The 24,012-nt window shown below is 43.9% G+C and overlaps 1 protein-coding gene across 4 annotated transcripts; it reads right to left on the bottom strand.

Annotated features, from left to right (window-relative positions):
* Positions 1-12,225: 12,225 nt before the first annotated feature.
* Positions 12,226-23,894, bottom strand: LOC125767721 (dnaJ homolog subfamily C member 13). Of its 4 annotated transcripts, none has more exons than XM_049434551.1 (15): positions 23,801-23,894; positions 21,988-22,903; positions 21,779-21,919; positions 20,776-20,976; positions 19,618-20,466; positions 18,766-19,548; positions 18,134-18,699; positions 17,887-18,055; positions 16,678-17,805; positions 16,401-16,598; positions 14,992-16,328; positions 13,503-14,922; positions 13,305-13,427; positions 12,984-13,242; positions 12,226-12,906 (listed from the first exon to the last, which is right to left on the bottom strand). In XM_049434551.1, the coding sequence occupies exons 2-15, from the start codon at positions 22,180-22,182 to the stop codon at positions 12,773-12,775; spliced, it is 7,503 nt and encodes a 2,500-aa protein (XP_049290508.1). In that variant the 5' UTR covers positions 22,183-22,903; positions 23,801-23,894; the 3' UTR covers positions 12,226-12,772. The 4 variants fall into 4 exon arrangements, with proteins under 4 accessions (XP_049290508.1, XP_049290506.1, XP_049290507.1 ...); XM_049434549.1 differs by having other exon boundaries at positions 23,731-23,859; XM_049434550.1 differs by lacking the exon at positions 23,801-23,894 and adding an exon at positions 23,071-23,405.
* Between the last annotated feature and the right edge of the window lie 118 nt (positions 23,895-24,012).

Below are 24,012 nucleotides of genomic sequence, written 5' to 3'. Positions count from 1 at the left end.
TCAGCCGCACCCCAGCAGCGGCAACGGCCGCAACCTCCGGCAGCGATCCAGCGCCCCGCTCAGGCAGACCGGCCGGCCACACGTCGACGACCAGACGCCATTTTGGTCGTCCCAGCAGCGGGGGTCTCCTTCGCGCAGATGTACCGGCCCGTCCGGACGTGTCCGGCACTACGGGACGTTCAGCAGTATATCCGCATTGGAAAGCGGACACCGAAGGGGAATCTCCGGATGCAGCTGGCGCGGGACGCGGACTCCGAGGCGTTGTGTCAACGCATCCAGGCCGCACTGGGCGAGTTGGGTACTGTAAAGGTCCTGACCGAGATGGCGGAGGTGGTCCTCAAGAATGTGGACAGCCTGACGGAGGAGGAGACCATCCGGGAGGCGCTGAGAGGGGCACTCGCGAAAGAGCCAGCGGTGGCCTCGATAAAGATGTGGGAGAGAGCAGACGCAACAAAGCGAGCACGAGTGCGTCTACCGCGGGTGTAGGCCGATGCTATTCTGAGCAGAAGCCATCTGCTCATAGACTACTCCTCCTGCCAGCTGGAGAAGGCCCCCAGGCTGGAAGCGGCAAAGCGCCGTTGCTTCCGGTGTCTGGAGAGGGGGCATTTGGCGGCTGACTGCGTCGGACCAGATCGCAGAGAATGCTGTATCCGCTGCGGAGCTACTGGCCATCGGGCGGCCAACTGCAGCAGTGCTGTTAGCTGCATCCGGTGTGGAGGACCACACCGCATTGCAGCGTACGGTTGCAGAGGGTGATATGTGAGCTGTACCCGGCACCGGACGCCAAAGCGAACTAGGTGGTAGACTGCGGCAGTTAATTTTGCTTATCAGATAGGGAGGCGCGCGCCCTTACTTTATGTAGATAGGGACGCCATCGCTGTCGGTGGTTACGCCTTCGTACGGGAAGGCCACCGGCAATGGAGTTGTTTATTTATGAATTGATGCTTTGTACTTGCGTGTCCTATGTATCGTGTTTAACATATATGTAAAACCGCGGCAATGTCTGTAAATTTACGCCAAATAAACAAACATAGCATAAAAAAAAAGGGGTAAGCCTTATGAAATTTTCGAGTGGAAATTTTTTTCTGATTTTTTATTCTTTTTTTAATTTAAAGCACTATTTAAGTGAAAAGAAACTTATTGCAACAAATTCCCATTAAAATATATCACATTTAAAATTTTTGCTACATTGCTCAAAAATGAGGAAAATTTTACATTTTCTCAAACAGGGTAAGGAACTTGGTTCCTCGAATAACTTCTGTTATAGACATCTAAGGGCATGGCTGTCCAAGAAGAAAATGTAGCCATTGGTGCCATCTATCGACCACAGGTTAAAGATTGGCGATCCGTTGGATACCGACCGAGTTATAGGCAAAAGTTGATGCAAAAATGAGGAAAATTTTCCATTTTCTCAAACAGGGTATGGAACTTGGTTCCTCGAATAACTTCTGGCACAGACATCTAAGGGCATGGCTGTCCAAGAAGAAAATGTAGCCATTGGTGCCATCTATCGACCACAAGTTAAAGAATGGCGATCCGTTGTATACCGACCGAGTTATAGGCAAAACTTGGTGCAAAAATGAGGAAAATTTTCCATTTTCTCAAACAGGGTAAGGAACTTGGTTCCTCGAATAACTTCTGGCACAGACATCTAAGGGCATGGCTGTCCAAGAAGAAAATGTAGCCATTGGTGCCATCTATCGACCACAGGTTAAAGATTGGCGATCCGTTGGATACCGACCGAGTTATAGGCAAAAGTTGGTGCAAAAATGAGGAAAATTTTCATTTTATTTTTAATTTTTTGATTTTTTTATTATTTTTCACTCTTTTTTTATTTCAAGCATTATTAGAGTGAAAAGACACTCATTGCAACCCATTGGCATTAAAATAAAACAATTTAATTTTTTTTGCAAAATTTCCCAAAAAAATCGTAAGGGGTAAGCCTTATGAAATTTTCGAGTGGAAAATTTTTTTGAAATTTTTTTCTGATTTTTTATTCTTTTTTTAATTTAAAGCACTATTTAAGTGAAAAGAAACTTATTGCAACAAATTCCCATCAAAATATATCACATTTAAAATTTTTGCTACATTGCCCAAAAATGAGGAAAATTTTATATTTTCTCAAACAGGGTAAGGAACTTGATTCCTCGAATAACTTCTGGCACAGACATCTAAGGGCATGGCTGTCCAAGAAGAAAATGTAGCCATTGGTGCCATCTATCGACCACAGGTTAAAGATTGGCGATCCGTTGGATACCGACCGAGTTATAGGCAAAAGTTGGTGCAAAAATGAGGAAAATTTTCCATTTTCTCAAACAGGGTAAGGAACTTGGTTCCTCGAATAACTTCTGGCACAGACATCTGAGGGCATGGCTTTCCAAGAAGAAAATGTAGCCATTGGTGCCATCTATCGACCACAGGTTAAGGATTGGCGATCCGTTGGATACCGACCGAGTTATAGGCAAAAGTTGGTGCAAAAATGAAGAAAATTTTCATTTTTTTTTAATTTTTTGTTTTTTTATTATTTTTCACTCTTTTTTTTATTTCAAGCATTATTAGAGTGAAAAGAAACTCATTGCAACCCATTGGCATTAAAATAAAACAATTTAATTTTTTTTGCAAAATTTCCCAAAAAAATCGTAAGGGGTAAGCCTTATGAAATTTTCGAGTGGAAATTTTTTTTGAAATTTTTTTCTGATTTTTTATTCCTTTTTTAATTTAAAGCACTATTTAAGTGAAAAGAAACTTATTGCAACAAATTCCCATTAAAATATATCACATTTAAAATTTTTGCTACATTGCTCAAAAATGAGGAAAATTTTACATTTTCTCAAACAGGGTAAGGAACTTGATTCCTCGAATAACTTCTGGCACAGACATCTAAGGGCATGGCTGTCCAAGAAGAAAATGTAGCCATTGGTGCCATCTATCGACCACAGGTTAAAGATTGGCGATCCGTTGGATACCGACCGAGTTATAGGCAAAAGTTGGTGCAAAAATGAGGAAAATTTTACATTTTCTCAAACAGGGTATGGAACTTGGTTCCTCGAATAACTTCTGGCACAGACATCTAAGGGCATGGCTGTCCAAGAAGAAAATGTAGCCATTGGTGCCATCTATCGACCACAAGTTAAAGAATGGCGATCCGTTGTATACCGACCGAGTTATAGGCAAAAGTTGGTGCAAAAATGAGGAAAATTTTCCATTTTCTCAAACAGGGTAAGGAACTTGGTTCCTCGAATAACTTCTGGCACAGACATCTAAGGGCATGGCTGTCCAAGAAGAAAATGTAGCCATTGGTGCCATCTATCGACCACAGGTTAAAGATTGGCGATCCGTTGGATACCGACCGAGTTATAGGCAAAAGTTGATGCAAAAATGAGGAAAATTTTCCATTTTCTCAAACAGGGTATGGAACTTGGTTCCTCGAATAACTTCTGGCACAGACATCTAAGGGCATGGCTGTCCAAGAAGAAAATGTAGCCATTGGTGCCATCTATCGACCACAAGTTAAAGAATGGCGATCCGTTGTATACCGACCGAGTTATAGGCAAAACTTGGTGCAAAAATGAGGAAAATTTTCCATTTTCTCAAACAGGGTAAGGAACTTGGTTCCTCGAATAACTTCTGGCACAGACATCTAAGGGCATGGCTGTCCAAGAAGAAAATGTAGCCATTGGTGCCATCTATCGACCACAGGTTAAAGATTGGCGATCCGTTGGATACCGACCGAGTTATAGGCAAAAGTTGGTGCAAAAATGAGGAAAATTTTCATTTTATTTTTAATTTTTTGATTTTTTTATTATTTTTCACTCTTTTTTTATTTCAAGCATTATTAGAGTGAAAAGACACTCATTGCAACCCATTGGCATTAAAATAAAACAATTTAATTTTTTTTGCAAAATTTCCCAAAAAAATCGTAAGGGGTAAGCCTTATGAAATTTTCGAGTGGAAAATTTTTTTGAAATTTTTTTCTGATTTTTTATTCTTTTTTTAATTTAAAGCACTATTTAAGTGAAAAGAAACTTATTGCAACAAATTCCCATCAAAATATATCACATTTAAAATTTTTGCTACATTGCCCAAAAATGAGGAAAATTTTACATTTTCTCAAACAGGGTAAGGAACTTGATTCCTCGAATAACTTCTGGCACAGACATCTAAGGGCATGGCTGTCCAAGAAGAAAATGTAGCCATTGGTGCCATCTATCGACCACAGGTTAAAGATTGGCGATCCGTTGGATACCGACCGAGTTATAGGCAAAAGTTGGTGCAAAAATGAGGAAAATTTTCAATTTATTTTTAATTTTTTGATTTTTTTATTATTTTTCACTCTTTTTTTATTTCAAGCATTATTAGAGTGAAAAGAAACTCATTGCAACCCATTGGCATTAAAATAAAACAATTTAATTTTTTTTGCAAAATTTCCCAAAAAAATCGTAAAGGGTAAGCCTTATGAAATTTTCGAGTGGAAAATTTTTTTGAAATTTTTTTCTGATTTTTTATTCTTTTTTTAATTTAAAGCACTATTTAAGTGAAAAGAAACTTATTGCAACAAATTCCCATCAAAATATATCACATTTAAAATTTTTGCTACATTGCCCAAAAATGAGGAAAATTTTACATTTTCTCAAACAGGGTAAGGAACTTGATTCCTCGAATAACTTCTGGCACAGACATCTAAGGGCATGGCTGTCCAAGAAGAAAATGTAGCCATTGGTGCCATCTATCGACCACAGGTTAAAGATTGGCGATCCGTTGGATACTGACCGAGTTATAGGCAAAAGTTGGTGCAAAAATGAGGAAAATTTTACATTTTCTCAAACAGGGTAAGGAACTTGGTTCCTCGAATAACTTCTGGCACAGACATCTGAGGGCATGGCTTTCCAAGAAGAAAATGTAGCCATTGGTGCCATCTATCGACCACAGGTTAAGGATTGGCGATCCGTTGGATACCGACCGAGTTATAGGCAAAAGTTGGTGGAAAAATGAAGAAAATTTTCATTTTTTTTTTTTTTTTTTTTTTAATTTTTTGATTTTTTTATTATTTTTCACTCTTTTTTTATTTCAAGCATTATTAGAGTGAAAAGAAACTCATTGCAACCCATTGGCATTAAAATAAAACAATTTAATTTTTTTTTGCAAAATTTTCCAAAAAAAAAATCGTAAGGGGTAAGCCTTATATAGGCTTGAGCGAACCACCGTTGCGAACGGACGTGTTTTGGTAGCTCCCTAGTGTGTGTGAAGTTTTCCCTGAGTTTTCCACCGATCGGAGTGGAAAGTGCACCAATCGACGCGTGGTGCGATTACGCATCGATTGGTACCTCGTGCGAAAAAATCGAAGTGAAAACACGTGAACAACAGACAAAAAACCGACACACGTGGTGTTGCGACAAAATCCCAAACGGTGCGTGGCGGCTTCCACAGCTGGTGTCTGGTGTCGCCGCGTGTGTTGCCGTCCATGTGCCCGATGTGGCGTTGTCGCCGCGTGTGAATACGATCAAAACAACACCAGGTGTTAAATTCGGTGTAACACTTTGGCTAAAGTGCTGCCTGGAAGGCACTTTTTGTTCCACCGAGTGTTTCTGTGTACGCAGTGTTGTGCGGTGATAATCAGGAAAACGAACATTGCGGCCAAATCCGTGGGGCCAGGATTTTGATTCTTGGTGTGCGACGCGGAATCGTGGGGCTAAAACGTTTTCCGCGAAAATTTTCCGCGAAGCCGGAAAAACCTAGGAGTTTTTCGCGGATCGGTTTTCCGCCCATAACTCCTAGAGTTTTCCACCGATCGAGGTGAAAAGCGCACCATTCGACGCGTATTGGAAGCGCGCATTCGAGAAAAATCAGCGGAAGTCGATCAGACCGGAAGTGGAGCAGCTATTGCCAAAAAACTGTGAAAAAGGCCCGAAAACCGTCGTTCGATGCGGAATTTCGGCATCAGGTGGGGTAAGTGTTATCCGGACCCGCAGCAATGATGGAGGTGTTCAGTGATGGCTCGGCGGACGCGGAGGTTCGCGAAATCATCAGGCCGAGGAAGAGGAAATCGTTCCAAATGAGCATGTCTCCGCGGGTGATGATGACGCGTCTGGATTTATCGCCAGCAACGTTGGAGTTATTAAGGAGCACGCCGGAGGCGACGGAAGTGGCACCCACGCCAGCGCCGAGGAAGACCTCGGAGACATTGGGAGAGCCGGAAACGGCAGCATGGAAGCGAACCGCCCCTACGCCGTCACCAAGGAGATCGGTTGCTCCAGAGATGCTGGCCCCAGCCGCATCGCCGTTGGCAGAGGACGTCGGCAACACCTCCCCGTTGGCTTGTGAAGCCAACCCGTTACCGCCAGCAAACGTGCCACAAGACCAGGCGTGTCTTTATGAGCGCTTGGCGGAAAAGCTGGAGGAGTTGGATAAGAGGCTGGAGAGAAGCGAGGCGGAGAACGCGAGGCTCCGGGCGGAACTGGAACTATACCGGACCGGTATACGTACGGTGGTGCAGCTGGAAGATTCTGTGGCTGGCGTGTGCTTGGGAAGCCAAGCCACGACCAAGTCCGGGCCCAGCAAGAGGACGCTTAGGCGCCAAGCACAGAGGGAGAGAGCTTTAGCACGCCAGTCGCAGGGTCCTGCCCAGCAGCGTCTGCTGGAGCTGCAGGAGCAGCTGCGACGTGAAATCGCGGAAGAGCAGGGGCAGAAGCAGCAGCAGCAATCGTACCGGGATGCCATGGTATCCGGATGGCAGGTGGTGGAAAAGCGGCAAAAGGCCCAGCCTTCAGCCGCACCCCAGCAGCGGCAACGGCCGCAACCTCCGGCAGCGATCCAGCGCCCCGCTCAGGCAGACCGGCCGGCCACACGTCGACGACCAGACGCCATTTTGGTCGTCCCAGCAGCGGGGGTCTCCTTCGCGCAGATGTACCGGCCCGTCCGGACGTGTCCGGCACTACGGGACGTTCAGCAGTATATCCGCATTGGAAAGCGGACACCGAAGGGGAATCTCCGGATGCAGCTGGCGCGGGACGCGGACTCCGAGGCGTTGTGTCAACGCATCCAGGCCGCACTGGGCGAGTTGGGTACTGTAAAGGTCCTGACCGAGATGGCGGAGGTGGTCCTCAAGAATGTGGACAGCCTGACGGAGGAGGAGACCATCCGGGAGGCGCTGAGAGGGGCACTCGCGAAAGAGCCAGCGGTGGCCTCGATAAAGATGTGGGAGAGAGCAGACGCAACAAAGCGAGCACGAGTGCGTCTACCGCGGGTGTAGGCCGATGCTATTCTGAGCAGAAGCCATCTGCTCATAGACTACTCCTCCTGCCAGCTGGAGAAGGCCCCCAGGCTGGAAGCGGCAAAGCGCCGTTGCTTCCGGTGTCTGGAGAGGGGGCATTTGGCGGCTGACTGCGTCGGACCAGATCGCAGAGAATGCTGTATCCGCTGCGGAGCTACTGGCCATCGGGCGGCCAACTGCAGCAGTGCTGTTAGCTGCATCCGGTGTGGAGGACCACACCGCATTGCAGCGTACGGTTGCAGAGGGTGATATGTGAGCTGTACCCGGCACCGGACGCCAAAGCGAACTAGGTGGTAGACTGCGGCAGTTAATTTTGCTTATCAGATAGGGAGGCGCGCGCCCTTACTTTATGTAGATAGGGACGCCATCGCTGTCGGTGGTTACGCCTTCGTACGGGAAGGCCACCGGCAATGGAGTTGTTTATTTATGAATTGATGCTTTGTACTTGCGTGTCCTATGTATCGTGTTTAACATATATGTAAAACCGCGGCAATGTCTGTAAATTTACGCCAAATAAACAAACATAGCATAAAAAAAAAGGGGTAAGCCTTATGAAATTTTCGAGTGGAAATTTTTTTCTGATTTTTTATTCTTTTTTTAATTTAAAGCACTATTTAAGTGAAAAGAAACTTATTGCAACAAATTCCCATTAAAATATATCACATTTAAAATTTTTGCTACATTGCTCAAAAATGAGGAAAATTTTACATTTTCTCAAACAGGGTAAGGAACTTGGTTCCTCGAATAACTTCTGTTATAGACATCTAAGGGCATGGCTGTCCAAGAAGAAAATGTAGCCATTGGTGCCATCTATCGACCACAGGTTAAAGATTGGCGATCCGTTGGATACCGACCGAGTTATAGGCAAAAGTTGATGCAAAAATGAGGAAAATTTTCCATTTTCTCAAACAGGGTATGGAACTTGGTTCCTCGAATAACTTCTGGCACAGACATCTAAGGGCATGGCTGTCCAAGAAGAAAATGTAGCCATTGGTGCCATCTATCGACCACAAGTTAAAGAATGGCGATCCGTTGTATACCGACCGAGTTATAGGCAAAACTTGGTGCAAAAATGAGGAAAATTTTCCATTTTCTCAAACAGGGTAAGGAACTTGGTTCCTCGAATAACTTCTGGCACAGACATCTAAGGGCATGGCTGTCCAAGAAGAAAATGTAGCCATTGGTGCCATCTATCGACCACAGGTTAAAGATTGGCGATCCGTTGGATACCGACCGAGTTATAGGCAAAAGTTGGTGCAAAAATGAGGAAAATTTTCATTTTATTTTTAATTTTTTGATTTTTTTATTATTTTTCACTCTTTTTTTATTTCAAGCATTATTAGAGTGAAAAGACACTCATTGCAACCCATTGGCATTAAAATAAAACAATTTAATTTTTTTTGCAAAATTTCCCAAAAAAATCGTAAGGGGTAAGCCTTATGAAATTTTCGAGTGGAAAATTTTTTTGAAATTTTTTTCTGATTTTTTATTCTTTTTTTAATTTAAAGCACTATTTAAGTGAAAAGAAACTTATTGCAACAAATTCCCATCAAAATATATCACATTTAAAATTTTTGCTACATTGCCCAAAAATGAGGAAAATTTTATATTTTCTCAAACAGGGTAAGGAACTTGATTCCTCGAATAACTTCTGGCACAGACATCTAAGGGCATGGCTGTCCAAGAAGAAAATGTAGCCATTGGTGCCATCTATCGACCACAGGTTAAAGATTGGCGATCCGTTGGATACCGACCGAGTTATAGGCAAAAGTTGGTGCAAAAATGAGGAAAATTTTCCATTTTCTCAAACAGGGTAAGGAACTTGGTTCCTCGAATAACTTCTGGCACAGACATCTGAGGGCATGGCTTTCCAAGAAGAAAATGTAGCCATTGGTGCCATCTATCGACCACAGGTTAAGGATTGGCGATCCGTTGGATACCGACCGAGTTATAGGCAAAAGTTGGTGCAAAAATGAAGAAAATTTTCATTTTTTTTTAATTTTTTGTTTTTTTATTATTTTTCACTCTTTTTTTTATTTCAAGCATTATTAGAGTGAAAAGAAACTCATTGCAACCCATTGGCATTAAAATAAAACAATTTAATTTTTTTTGCAAAATTTCCCAAAAAAATCGTAAGGGGTAAGCCTTATGAAATTTTCGAGTGGAAATTTTTTTTGAAATTTTTTTCTGATTTTTTATTCCTTTTTTAATTTAAAGCACTATTTAAGTGAAAAGAAACTTATTGCAACAAATTCCCATTAAAATATATCACATTTAAAATTTTTGCTACATTGCTCAAAAATGAGGAAAATTTTACATTTTCTCAAACAGGGTAAGGAACCTGGTTCCTCGAATAACTTCTGTTATAGACATCTAAGGGCATGGCTGTCCAAGAAGAAAATGTAGCCATTGGTGCCATCTATCGACCACAGGTTAAAGATTGGCGATCCGTTGGATACCGACCGAGTTATAGGCAAAAGTTGGTGCAAAAATGAGGAAAATTTTACATTTTCTCAAACAGGGTAAGGAACTTGGTTCCTCGAATAACTTCTGGCACAGACATCTGAGGGCATGGCTTTCCAAGAAGAAAATGTAGCCATTGGTGCCATCTATCGACCACAGGTTAAAGATTGGCGATCCGTTGGATACCGACCGAATTATAGGCAAAAGTTGGTGCAAAAATGAGGAAAATTTTAATTTTATTTTTAATTTTTTGATTTTTTTATTATTTTTCACTCTTTTTTTTATTTCAAGCATTATTAGAGTGAAAAGAAACTCATTGCAACCCATTGGCATTAAAATAAAACAATTTAATTTTTTTGCAAAATTTCCCAAAAAAATCGTAAGGGGTAAGCCTTATGAAATTTTCGAGTGGAAAATTTTTTTGAAATTTTTTTCTGATTTTTTATTCTTTTTTTAATTTAAAGCACTATTTAAGTGAAAAGAAACTTATTGCAACAAATTCCCATCAAAATATATCACATTTAAAATTTTTGCTACATTGCCCAAAAATGAGGAAAATTTTACATTTTCTCAAACAGGGTAAGGAACTTGATTCCTCGAATAACTTCTGGCACAGACATCTAAGGGCATGGCTGTCCAAGAAGAAAATGTAGCCATTGGTGCCATCTATCGACCACAGGTTAAAGATTGGCGATCCGTTGGATACCGACCGAGTTATAGGCAAAAGTTGGTGCAAAAATGAGGAAAATTTTACATTTTCTCAAACAGGGTATGGAACTTGGTTCCTCGAATAACTTCCGGCACAGAGATCTGAGGGCATGGCCGTCCAAGAAGAAAATGTAGCCATTGGTGCCATCTATCGACCACAGGTTAAAGATTGGCGATCCGTTGGATACCGACCGAGTTATAGGCAAAACTTGGTGCAAAAATGAGGAAAATTTTCCATTTTCTCAAACAGGGTAAGGAACTTGGTTCCTCGAATAACTTCTGGCACAGACATCTGAGGGCATGGCTGTCCAAGAAGAAAATGTAGCCATTGGTGCCATCTAAAGACCACAGGTTAAAGATTGGCGATCCGTTGGATACCGACCGAGTTATAGGCAAAACTTGGTGCGAAAATGAGTCTTATGAAATTTTTAAATTTTTATAATTTTTTAATCTTTATATATAAAATTCTCGTGTCGCGGTGTTAGTGTGCAAACTCCTTTTAAACAGCTCAACTGGCCAATATTATAAGTTCTTTTCTGTTTTTGCTACGGGAGTTATCAAGTAGGCGTAGCCATTTTTTCAACACGAATAATGTTGAAAACTTCTCAAAACAAAAAAGTTTTAACGAATAAATCAATCAAAGTAGGTACACATGACGATTTATTTGTGCAATTTTATTCATGAAAGCGTAAAGTGAGTGATAAAGAAGTAAAAAGCAAGTGTGTGAATAATTAAAAAATGCTATTTAGTCATTTGCGGCTCGGTGGTACATGTGGAATCGGCGCCTTACGCGGAAGTACCAGGTATTAAATCCCAATCGTCAAGGAAAGCCAGAAATACCTCCTGAAGTGCCAAAAAAGGACAAGAAGTGCCACAACAGAAGCAGAAGAAATTGCTTTGATTGGGAATATCTTGAGGATTGAGAATGGCAATAATTTAAGAATTTTTAATTAATCAACGATATCTAATCGCCACTCTAATAATACCACACAAATCAAGATTGAACACTCAAAATGTTTGCTTTAATTACAAAAGGCATGTTTAACGGCAAAGCTGGGTTTGGCGGGTAAGCTAGTTTTATGTATAAATTATTCATCTCTTTCCTCTCATTCATACGTTCATGTTGCCTTCTAATCTCTATTGTCTAGGGTCACTTCCTTTGGGAATGATTTCCTAGCATACGAACTGATTTCGACGCGTTCGAAAAAGATTTAAACGATTGAAAAGAGACGAAACAACTTTTTGATTGAAATTTTTGTTATAGCGATTTGTTTCCGGATGATAGTCAGTATTGCCTCTTCCCTGAATGAATAATCGAAATAATGTAATTATCCTATTATAAAAGGTTTTCTCACAACCGACGGTGATTTCAATGATCGAAAAGAGACGAAACCTTATGCCGAACCCATTTTTTAAATAATGCCGCATGGATTACTTTATATAATCGGTAATAGATTTCAATGCTAGTAGAGAGACGAAGTTTCATAATGGATTATTTACTAGTAGGTGAAATGATTGAACTAACCGTTTCTGGAGCATTTTGTCGTTGCTAGCGGAACATAATTTTCTCCTTCGACATCCGTACAAATTCGATCTTATGGAAACTGGGAAAGTTCTAGTATATAGAAAGAAGACAAAAAAAAACAATTAAAAACCTTGTAAATTGTAATTAAATTAATTACAACCCCATTTCAAAATTTACTTACATTCGTTTTTATCCAACGCACGGCACGTGATTTTCTTTCCATCTTCAAACGGTTTCGTTATTTTACAACTCACGTTAATATATTCAGCAACATTTCTTTTATTTCCGTTTTCTTGGAACATGGTTTTTGTCATATACAATCCTGCTGTCCGCCTTCTTTTTATGTTGCTCTCTCTCTCTCTCTCTTCTACGAACAGGATTATCGTTAATATTTTTACAACGTTTCGTTACTGCAATTAGTATGCGCGAACTGTTATGCTTTGTATCGTTTTGTGTTTGCTTCACTTTGCGGTTTTCAATATAATTTCTCAGTTTTCTCTTTGCTAGTATAAAATATCACATTACAACAGAATTAGAGGAGAGGGAAGAAACGAAGATAAGCTACAGCTAAGGGTGATTAAATAAAGTGTGAAATGAGTGTTGGTTGTTGCTGTGTGTTGCTAGAAATGTAGTGCACCTCTCTATACTACCCATCGTATAATGAAATACGACGTCATGTTTGTTTCATACCATCTTCTCTTGCTTTTCACACATGCACTACCACTGGCAATGAAAGCGACCGGAACCAGAACTTCGCACCGATCGATAACTAATCGGCATAAGGTCGAATTGGATGTGAGATACTACTACACGCTGCCACCGCTGCTGTTGCTACGCGCAAACAGTGGATCATCCCGATCGATCGGTGGTGGCGATGTGAGCACTTCAACATTTTTAGCCGGACCTTGCGTCAAATAACCGGCCGTCGTATTCGGTGCGCCTGTAGTGAAAGACAATGTAAATAACTTTGTTAGAATGCCTGTGTTCGTAGCTTCGTGACCGTGCTCGTATGCGTACCCATAAGATATCCGCGCACATCCGTATCGGTGATGAAGAGATCGTGTTTCTGATCACGGTATTCCGCCCAGATCGGGTACTGGTTGAGCAGATGTGTGACCCTATCACCGTACGTAAGGTTCGCGCTCATCGCTTTCAGTGCGGCAACAATCTGTGCCTTTACCATGGCCGGATTGTTCGCCAACACGAGTCGGCTGTCGAGCAATGCGACCAGATAAGGGATTAATTGACACTCTAGTGATTGACGTATTAGTGAATCCTGAAAAGACAAAAGCGAAAGGTTAATGGTCTACTATTTACTTGCGCTCAGTGCATACGTACATGTTGACATTTGAACAATCGACTCAACGTTTCGCAAGCAGTCGCCGTCAAATCTCGATGATGTTCCATGCAAGATTTCAGTGACGGTATACATTCCGTCTGTGAGATAGCGCTGACACATATCTGGAAGAGAACGGAAGGAGAATATCGCGTTAGCAAAGGTACCGACATTTCATCTACCAACCACCAAACTCTTACCTCCGACAGGGAAAGCTGATGCAATACTGTGAGGGCACTCTTTGGCTGAACGGAAAGCTGGCGGAAAAATTTCGGTATGTGCCCTAGAACCGGTATTGAATCGGCAAGGTTGGGTTGAGCGTTCAGCAGCAACACCAGTGCCGTAGTGGCCAGATCCAACACATCCTTATCCATCCCGCTGCGGCTGATACTGTCCACAATGAAGTCGAGCAGATCGGCCAGGAACTGTTTCGGTTTGCGCAGCGTCCAGCCCGGATTCGACACGTACAGTCGCAGATAAACGCCGGACACAACCAGCTCGTTGGAGAGCAACTCTGGCAATATCTCGGGATCTCGCCATGCCGCTTTGTGGTTGCGCTTCTGCTGCGCGTAGAAACTGTCCGCCGCATCACGCACCGCATCGGATACGCTCGCTCGGATTTCATCGTTCCATATTAGCTCCGGATGTTCGTGGATCGATTCGTACATCTGTACCGCTACCGAGGTAGAATCGATCATGGCATCCAGAAATACGAGCGGCAGATACTTGCACATCGTGATGCGCACCTTCGGACCGCTCAGTTTGTCCGCGTTCATCTTTGCCAGCAGTTCGGCACACTGCTCCCGGATGGTCGGATTGTTCGAGTTGCAGAACAGATCCAGCAGATAGATAACCGCACCTTTAGTGTGTGCTTCTTTAATCATTTTAGGAACGTTTAGCAGCCCGGACAGTGTTTCCAGTACGCGCGGTTGATGTTCGCGCAAATCCGGATCCTTCAGCACGATTAGATAGCGGCCTACGATTTCACATGCTGCGATCTCCGTTACACATTCCTTGTTCCGTGACACCAAACAGACCACCTCGAGGGCGAGTGTCTTCATCGTACGACTATCCTGTCCACATTCACTCGTGGACAGTAACCCGAACAGCATCTCGAAATGTCCAATGCATTGAATTTCGACGTTCGTATTCGATTTGATTACCGAGATAAGGGCCTGCAGTGCCATTAGCATGTGTTTAACGGCGTGCGGATTGCTGGAGAAATCGTACCGATGGATGGCACCCGCATCGAGGCTACCGGAAGAGCGTTCCAGCTGATTGCGTTGCTTTGACCGGGCATATTCACTCAACACGGCACTGATGTCACTTCCGGGGGTAGTTGCCGGTGACTGGAGACCAGCAGTACGCTTTGGAGGCGGTGCTGGAACCATCGGTTTCCAGGCTTTCGTCGGAACTAATATTCCACCCGGTACAACCTGGTTAGCCCCTGTTGGTGTCGAATTGGCACTCGAATTCGGGACCATTGCTCCGTGCAGATGATTGTAGCCTTGTTTGAGAAATTCCAACAAATCTATCACGAAACTTTTAGGATTTGTGATCGTAAACGTTGGCATTTCGTTGTAAACGCGGATGAAAATTCCACCAATCTTAAGCTCGTCCCTGCAGCGGTAGAAAATGGAAAGGTTAGTAATATATTATCCACTGTATGTTACCATTTACTCAACTTACCGATGTGCATCGTATGAGAAACCTTGCACAAGCTCGTTTATTTCCGACACATCTTCGTACTGCTCCCTTGCCGCGACCGTACGCTGATGTTCGAGAAAGTCCGTCAGCTGTGCCCGTGTTCCATTGTCCCATATGAGGTAAGGATTGCGCGTATTCGAGTTCAGCATCTTCAGCACATTCTGCTCAGTATCCGACACCATCTTGCCCGCCACGTACGGTGTTAGTAACTGGTCCAGTATGAGTTTTACCACCGCGTTCGCCGGTGGATGTACGCTGCTTATTTTGTACTTCTTATTCTGCAAACCTTTTTCACATTCCGCCGGTAGTTCAGCTTCTTCACCGGCGTGAGCTACAACGGCTGATTCATTGCTTTTCTTCTCCTGCAATGCCTTATCAATATTGGCAACTGATTGAATCAAGCTCGAGTTATTCTGTATTAAATTCGATGCATTTTGCGAATATGTTTGGCTTGCTTGCCGTGTCGCAACCGTTTGCGGTGAATCACTGCGCAGCGTCGCGGGACTGCCACTGTTGGTTTTGGGTCCCGTTGTCGCCCTCAATACGGCTGCCTTCGGATCGTCCAGCAGCGTCATACTGTACCCGGCTAATGCGACACATGCCAGCAGCGACAGTTTGGCAAGATTGTTCGCTACCTGTTGTGTGTTGGATTTTTCCTCCGACGTTACACCACTTTCGTCCAGCGTATAATCATAGTCGAACAGGAACATCATCAACGACCACAGCACACCGTTGCGGACGAGATTGCACTGCAACTCAACGTTATTTACAGCCAAACTCGTAACTAGGCTAACCGAAAGCGAATGCTTAAAGTAAACTACCCGGCACACATCCGCAATCAGCTGCGGCAGTTCGAGAATCTTCTTGCGACAGCTATCGAAGCAACAGGCCACATCGAAGCAGCGCGTTATGTTTGAAATCACTTCGTAATGCAGCGAATCACGCTTTGAATCTACCCCCATTATGGAGACACAGCGTGAGTACGCATCCAGCAGTGCCTCGATACCTTCTTCCCGTCGCAGCTCCTCTGCATTCAGCGCTGAACAGTGTACCGTGTGGTAGCACAGTTCGGACGCAGCACTGAGTAGTGGAACCGTTTTGGAGAACAACTGATCGTCTTTCGTTTCCAGCCGTATCGTCTTGATGAGCTGCGGATATCCGGCGTATTTGTATGGCCGTAACTCTTCCGAATAGCGTTCGAATAGAATCGACTGTGTGCGAAGAATTAATACAATATTGCTCGGATTCGGACCATCGATGTTGAGTGCGTTTCGGGAGCACAAAAATTCGTACGCCCGATTGACACGCTCAAATACTTCCTATTCGTGTGAAAATGTAAACGAAAAACAGTAAATTATATGCCGTATTAAGTTGAACTTTTCAAATCTTACCCTTCCATTGGGATTTTTGTCCGGATGGTACATCTGTGCCAGACGATAGTAAGCCTTCCTTATGGCCGATTCCTCTGGGTGAGGATTTTTGCTAACATCAAAGTCCAAATCAAGGTACGCCTGTGTTACGGTCATCTCGGAAGGTTTCTTTTCCACCTCCTTCCGCCACGCATCTAACGTGTGCTTAAGCAATTGTACCTGCAACGAACAGAACAAAGAACCACATTGTTATAAAAATGCTCATACACCCGCCGTCTAATAATCGCATTCGGCGTACCGGATCTGGTATGGGCCAGTTTGGAAACTTGGTCGTATCGCACAGATGCCGCAGATAGAAGATATGACAGAACAACTCATTCTCCAGCTGTGGATAGCTAATGACCGGTATCGCCAAGTAAGGATACCGGGCCATCGTGTGCCCTTTGAGCTTGGGCGTAAAATCGGCAATATGGGCAGAAATCTTCTCGATCAGCATGCGGCGCATTTCCGAGCTCCATATCACTTCCGGCGTATCAAACTCGCCCAGGAACGTTTCGGCGAACTTTTCGGCACTATGGTTCTCCAGGAAGCAAATCATCGCTTCCGGCAGCAGCTGGCCAAGTATACTACGGTGCATAATTCCCGACTGCGAGCTACCGTCTTCGCTGCGGAACGCTTGTTTCATGTGCGTCATCTTCAAGAAGCGTGCGATCGGCAGGATGTTACTGCCGGTGTACATCAACATGAAGTAAAACACTCCCGTCAGGTACACCTTCGACATCTCCGGATTGTCCTCCATGATCTGGCACAGCAATGTTGCCACACGCTCGAGCAGGCCCGGATCGTGCGTCAGGCACACCTGCACGATATGCGGCAGGCAGATAAATTCGGACAGTTTGCGCGACAATCGGGGACCGGGAATAAGGACTGCTTCACCGTCGCGTGCACGGCTCGGGAAAAAGCTGGTGCATTTGTTAAGGATATCCAGCACGTGTTGTGCTAGCTCTGTTTCGTTAAACAGCGGTGTGCCCTTGGCCATGAGGCACCACTTTAGCTGAGGTATTTGTTGCAACGAACGCCACCCATCCATTCCTACCGCCCAGCAGCGCGTGCGCGGCGTTAAAACGCCTTTCGACCAGAGGTCCTTCAGCTCGGAGAATGTTACCGGTCCGCAGCGTTCCGGTTTTTCGTTCTCGCGCTCCACATTATAATACCAGTCTTTCTCCTCGTGTAGCTTCATGTTCGGACCAGCTTCGATGACGTTCGTTTTGGTGTTTAAGGTAGCGCGTCCTTTGTGCAGGTGTGCGAGCGTGATCAAATCCACCAGATAGTTGACATGATCGGTCAGCGGACGACAGTTTGATTTGTGCAGCACTAGATTCTTTATCAATATTATCAACGCGTCACGAAGCGCCGGAGAAAGACACTGAAACGAGATATGAAAATTGCAAATTAAGTATTATGCTCTTCCGTTGCATATAAAGTACAATTTTGTTCAGCTGCTTACCCTATCTAACATTTGCAGTATGTACGGCATATCACTGAAGTAGCCAATCTCCTCGTAGTACCGTTTGTACACTTTTGCAAGCGCCTGCAACGAAGTCACCGTAAGCTGATCATCATTCAACCGGTTCCGACACAAAACTCGCCGATATAATGCATTAAACAGCTCGATGCTAAGAGTACAATGAAAGGAAAATAAAAGCGTTATGGCACTCAGAAACGGAAAAGGTTCGCGACCAAGGATTACTCACGGATTTTTCACCAAATTCTGCGGCCAATCATCCCGCTCCAGCAACAAACGAATGTAATAATCACCTATCTTAATCTCGTCCGCCAGACACTGATACTGTACCTCGAATTCGTCGTAGTTCCATGCCACCAGCATACTACCCGCCAGATCCTTATCTGCCGTAAATTGACGCAATTCGTTTTCAAGCGCCGATCGCAGTTCCTCGCGTGTTTTATGATTCCAGATCAAGTTTGGCATGGCATGATTTTTACCAAACTGATAGAAAAACAGCGGCAAATTGACCACCTGTTCGCCAACCTTTTTCTTCTGGCGCCGATTGCGCAATACAATCGGTCGGTTCTTCTGCGTTTGCTGCAGCTTCTCTTGGCGCACATCGAGCAGATTCATACCCCAGTGCTTGATGCCCTCGAGATGTTTTTCGATTAAGTAGTTCAGGCGCTGTTTGCTATTGTTACCGGAATGTTGTACCGCCAGCTTCAGATTATCTCGAAAGTTCAGCTTATCTTCCTCGACATCTTCTTTCGGGACGGCTTCTTCGCTTTCCAGGAATGAGAGCAATCCAGCCGGCTAAAAGTAACATTTGGCCATACATTAAACTATCGAACTAATTGTAACATGCATTCGGAAACTTACGAATATTCGCTTTAAAAGATTCATTGCATCATCACTGTCCGTTATCCACAGCCCAACCAGATGTCTCGACAGCTGCCGATGTGTGATCATAGTGGAATCGTTCGTGGGCGTGTACAACGCTACCAGCAAATGCCGACAAAGGGCTGCCTCGTCCAGCGCTAGCGTTTGCATTTGCGTGGAAATGGGTGCATCGCCCTCTTCAATCAAGGCACGCATTACCAATCCACTGCCCTTGACAATCGCCAGCGAAGGATGTTGGAACAGTTTGTACAATGTTCGGCCCCTCGATGCAACCATTTCGAGCAACAAATCGAACTGCTTGCCATCGGTCGTTTCGCTGTACGGCACGCATAAAGCAAACGTCAGAAAGTCTAGCATTGCCGATAGCACGAGCGCTCCACTGCCAAGGTTCACATGTTTGCTCCACATATCGAGCAGCTGCTCGAGAAAGGCTTTCGTGTGCAGCAGTGACGATTTGTTCAGCTGTTCCTGCTTCAGATCGTGATCGGAGTGCATGAGCGAGTTGATCATATCAATGGCGGCGTACGTGACTGCAAGATCGTTGCGCTTGAGAGCGTGCACCACCTTTAGCCCGATCGCTTCCCGAAAGCCAGGGAGATTCGTAAAGGCGGCAAAGCCCACCTTACTTGCCAGCAGCCGGCGAAGCACGTGAAATGAAGCCTCTAGCTCAGTGTTATTCAGCTGAGCGTTATCTTCTTTGCTGCCAATTAGGGCCTGCAGTGCACCCGTTATCAGTCGCTCCTTACTTTCGGCAAACAGACTCTACAAGGAAAGAAGCGGAAGCAATGATGAGCAATTGTGGTACCAGTACACAAAATTACTGTTACTTACATCTTGCGTTACACTGTAGTTTAAACCACTGTACGGAATGTTCGCATTGAATCGCTCCATCACATCAATACGCTTCACCGGATACTGATAGTTGCTAATGATGTATCGCAGCAGATTTGCTTCCGTTTCTTCGTCTACACTCACCGTCAGCGGACCGACCCTCTTACCGCGCGGTGTGTTCGAGATGCGCACGTGCACATCCTGATTTCCGAACGATCGCACCGCATCAAGCAGCGTCGCCAGCAGCGAATCGCGATCATTTGTAATGTATGATCGTACGAGCCCATTTTTGTATTCGATCGAAAACTTCTGTATGTTGTCCGCATGCCGTACAAGCGCGTAAACATTGTCCAGCGGCCGCAACGTACAGATGCTGTACGTTTGCGGATCACGTTCGAGAACGGTTGTATCGGTTAGGCACAGTATGCGTCGCATCGGTTCTGAATGACGAGGGGTGATCTTCTGCACGGTAAACTCCGACATTGATGTTTGATGCTGATCGCCACTGTACGCACCGAAGCGCTGCTGTTCGAACTGCTCGAGAGAGATTTGTTTCTTCAGCACCTTGATGTCGATGCCGAGATACTGCTGCGCGTTCTGTACAATCATTTGCACCACTTCGTGATTGTTTTCCACGCGAAACAGATGTAACCGACTGTGACCACCGTACGCCAGTACGATACCGTTCGGATAGTCCTGAATGCCAATGATTCCATCGATGTCCTTGTAGTTGTAGCTGGCTAGGACTGTACTGGTGGTAGGGTCTAGCTGATCCAACGAAGCTGGCGTAACTTCCAACACCGTTGGTAGTGTCGTACCAGACCAATGATGTTTGTAGGCATTGAATTTCTAGAAACAAAAACAAAGAACATGATAAATATTACATTAAATTTGCTCTTTTACAATGAGTAATATAGTAACGAACAAAGAAAATAAAACTGAAACAAAATTTTGACACAACATAATATGAAATAACACATAAAATAAAAAAATATTTACACTACCTTATTTACATCCAACCTACAATACATCCTGCCTTATCTAAACAAATTTGAATTTCTCTACCAACTCACAACAACCCTTGTCCAATGAAGCTACTCTCTTGTCGAAGAAAAAAAATCGAACGTTCGGCGGAAAAAAACGGGGTTAGACACTCACTTTTAGCACCGTACAGCACGGCAAACATGGCAGAACCGGTGGTGTCAGCGGTAGAAATGATGCAACAATTGTCTTTAACCACCATGTCCACTCAACCCGCTTGCTACCCGCTTCTTCCCGGTCAGCGGGAGTGGAGGAATGCAATGAAGCTGATGGGAAAGATGACGAATAGAACGACTCGACAGGACTTTCTACATCATCCTGGAAACAACAACAGAAACGGCAAACATGAACAAATGTGTGCAGATGGCAAAGGGACAAGAAAAACGGGAGAAAGGATGAGAAAGGATATGACAAGTGTCCAAGGTTGTATTTGGTCGTTTTTTTTAAATAGGAACTTTAGCGTAAATTCAATCATAATCAGAATAAAATGGCAAACTTGAAACGAATTTGCCATCTAAGAGGTACGATCAAATCGCAAATGGTTAAGTACTATACACGAAGGACAAGGTTAAATGACCGTGTTGCTCTGCATTGCATATTCCACATTAACGGGTTGCTGTTGCCGTGCTGACACAAGAGAATGATCTGACCCACTTGTGTTAGATACCGGTGAGACCGAAGTTGGTTTTAGTGCAGTACAATGTTACAGTTAAAAAAAAAGTATTCAATTATGTCAACGAACAAAGAATTATGTTTTCATCAAATGTTTAATCTGCTCGATGTTTTAAGTTATGAACCCATTACTAATTAAAGTCGAATTAAATGTAAAGATTAAAGTTAGGAAACCGCAAAAACCTTCATGAACATGTTTTAAACCGTAAAAACCACGAACAAACTCTTAATCCATCTTCCTCAATTTAGGCATGATGCAAATGAAGTAAACATAACAGTTGGACACGTACAACGATGACCAAAAACATAACAAAAAACGCATCAACAGTACCACATGAATGCGCACAAACACATATCACAACACAAAACAACAACCTAGGCCTGAGTTAATACGTAAAACTAGTAGAGGATGAGGTGAGTGTACCCGATCGTCGTCCGCAATGCTTACCAGCGTTTGTTTCGGTTTCTCCGCGAACTCTTTGTGGTATTTAAGCAACGATGTGAGTATTTCGTTGCGATTTTCGGATGATAGCTTGATCGTGTCAATCTTTTTGTCCTTGCGTAGGTTCAGCACAAATTCATACGCCGTCTGCAATCGGAATGGAAAATAGTTGGATTAATGTGAATTAAGCAAAGGTGAAGGTGAATGAAACTTACATTGCCGGATCGGTTCGGTAGTACGCTGATCACCTCACCGTACGGCCACCGGTTGGTAACATCGAATTTGTCCGGATTGTACGTCGAGACGCCGGTCGATCCGATGGACAGGATGCGTTTGTACTTGCCCTTCCACGAGTGTTTTGTCACGAGGAAACATTCCAAATCGATTCCGTTTTCGGTTGCGTTTGCCATTTTTGCTGACAAACCGGCTCAACCTCAACCGGATAATGATGATGATGATGATGAGAGGATTGTGTTGACCTTTTTAGTGCTGTCGTTGTCGTACCACTGATAAGCGAAACAGCATAGGCAGGCGGATAACGTAACTGGGACATACAGCAGCAACCACAAACATGAAACACTATCAGCTCACCAACGGTGACCAACGACGTCCGTTGACCGTCAGGGGTGGGTCACCGACATGTGGGATGTTTTTGACAAACGTCGCGATTTCTTTGCCGTTTTTTCCCAAATGGCTTACACCGCTGCTTTTTTAATGATTAATATCGTACACCTTCGTGTAGCAAAAACACACAACCAATGATTGGGGGCCACGAGTTAACTTCTTCCAAATATTATTTCCTTCTGCAGGAAGCCAATGTAGACTCGTTGCCACACACACCCAGACGAGCACACACACACACGTCAGGGCTATTATTTTTCGGTGGTAATTGGATACAATTATTGAACGCGACGACGACAGCTCCCGGATGCACTGTTTCTTTTCTCGCGTGTTTATATTGCTTGCGTTATATTTTCTGCTTTATCCAACGGACAGTGGTGGAATGAACGCAAGGTGCATGATGGTACTTTCACAGCTGGGTTTTTTTTCTTTTCCGAAAAGTACGATTCGGTGGATGGCAAGTTTCTAAAAAATCGTATGTCGCCAAATCGCTACAATGTGGTACGTGATCTGCAATTACACGGAAGAAGATAAAAACCATTAGCTTCAAGAATAACTGGACGAATAACACTGGCCGATTGTTTAAGCCGAGTATAATGTTGGCACATTTAGCAGCGTAGTAGTGTTGTACACCGCCTGCTAGATGTCGGCTACATGAAAGCGTGTATTGTTCGTACCAATCTCGTTCGCTACGAAACTATTGCATCGTGAAACACCAAGATTTACGGATGATTGGGACATCCGCAGCGAACGGTACACGATCCTTCGGTCGTATCACACATAAACGGGCGACCGCAGAGAAGGTCTCGGGAAAGAAGCCTTATCTGCTGCTATAAACAATTAAGTTGGTAACCATCTCCACATAACTTTGCCTTATGCACACGCCTCCTGAAAGATGCAACACACGCATAAACGCGATAGTACGAGAATCATCACTACGTCAGGGGGGCAGTGATGGTGAATAGGGTGACTCAACATTGTAATAAGCAAAACATATGAAAAAAGCACACATACACACACTACATCTTTAACTCCCCACTTCACATTGCCGGGGATGTTTGATAATTGAACTGCTCTTGAAACCGAGACGCTGAAAAAGGGGAGTATATTATCGCTTTGTGATGAAGAATTTCATTTCGCTGTTTCGTTCCGATTCGCCACTGTTTTCTTCTTCTCACCACTCCACACACAGAGGCACATGCACACACGCACTCTGGATCACCCACGAATGGTAGACAAAGATTGAGTAATTGCGATGATAAATACGCACAAATGGTATCGATGAAAGTCACAAACGAATCACGTTACTTCGGGGAAATGTTGGAAACACTATTTACCTTAGAAAAACAAGTAGTTTATCGCTAATTTATAGAAAAGATTCCGCCGTACGCACAGGGCCGAACTTACACTTTATTGCTGTCCATTTTTTATTGCTCATCTGTTTGACAGATGACGATGGAATGGACCAAGTGTATTTCACGCACCCGTGAGTAGAAAACGATGGTTATTGAGTAACTTTTTTCGTGCTAAGCACATAATTAATACAGAACAAGCATAATCGTTTGAATAGGAGATCTGATCGTTTTTTTTCTTATGATATATCAGTATTACCACGATTG

Source organism: Anopheles funestus, chromosome 3RL (genome assembly GCF_943734845.2).
Source record: "Anopheles funestus chromosome 3RL, idAnoFuneDA-416_04, whole genome shotgun sequence".
Taxonomy (NCBI): domain Eukaryota; kingdom Metazoa; phylum Arthropoda; class Insecta; order Diptera; family Culicidae; genus Anopheles; species Anopheles funestus.
The sequence above is the reverse complement of the archived record's forward strand: the minus strand, read 5'-3'. Positions and strand labels throughout refer to the sequence as shown.

Coding starts and splice junctions, on each gene's coding strand:
- LOC125767721 (XM_049434551.1), bottom strand. CDS start 22,182: ATGGCAAACGCAACCGAAAACGGAATCGATTTGGAATGTTTCCTCGTG. Junction 18,700..18,765: donor ATCTTTTAAAGCGAATATTC/GTAAGTTTCCGA, acceptor TGTTACTTTTAG/CCGGCTGGATTGCTCTCATT. Junction 14,923..14,991: donor TTCTCATACGATGCACATCG/GTAAGTTGAGTA, acceptor CTACCGCTGCAG/GGACGAGCTTAAGATTGGTG.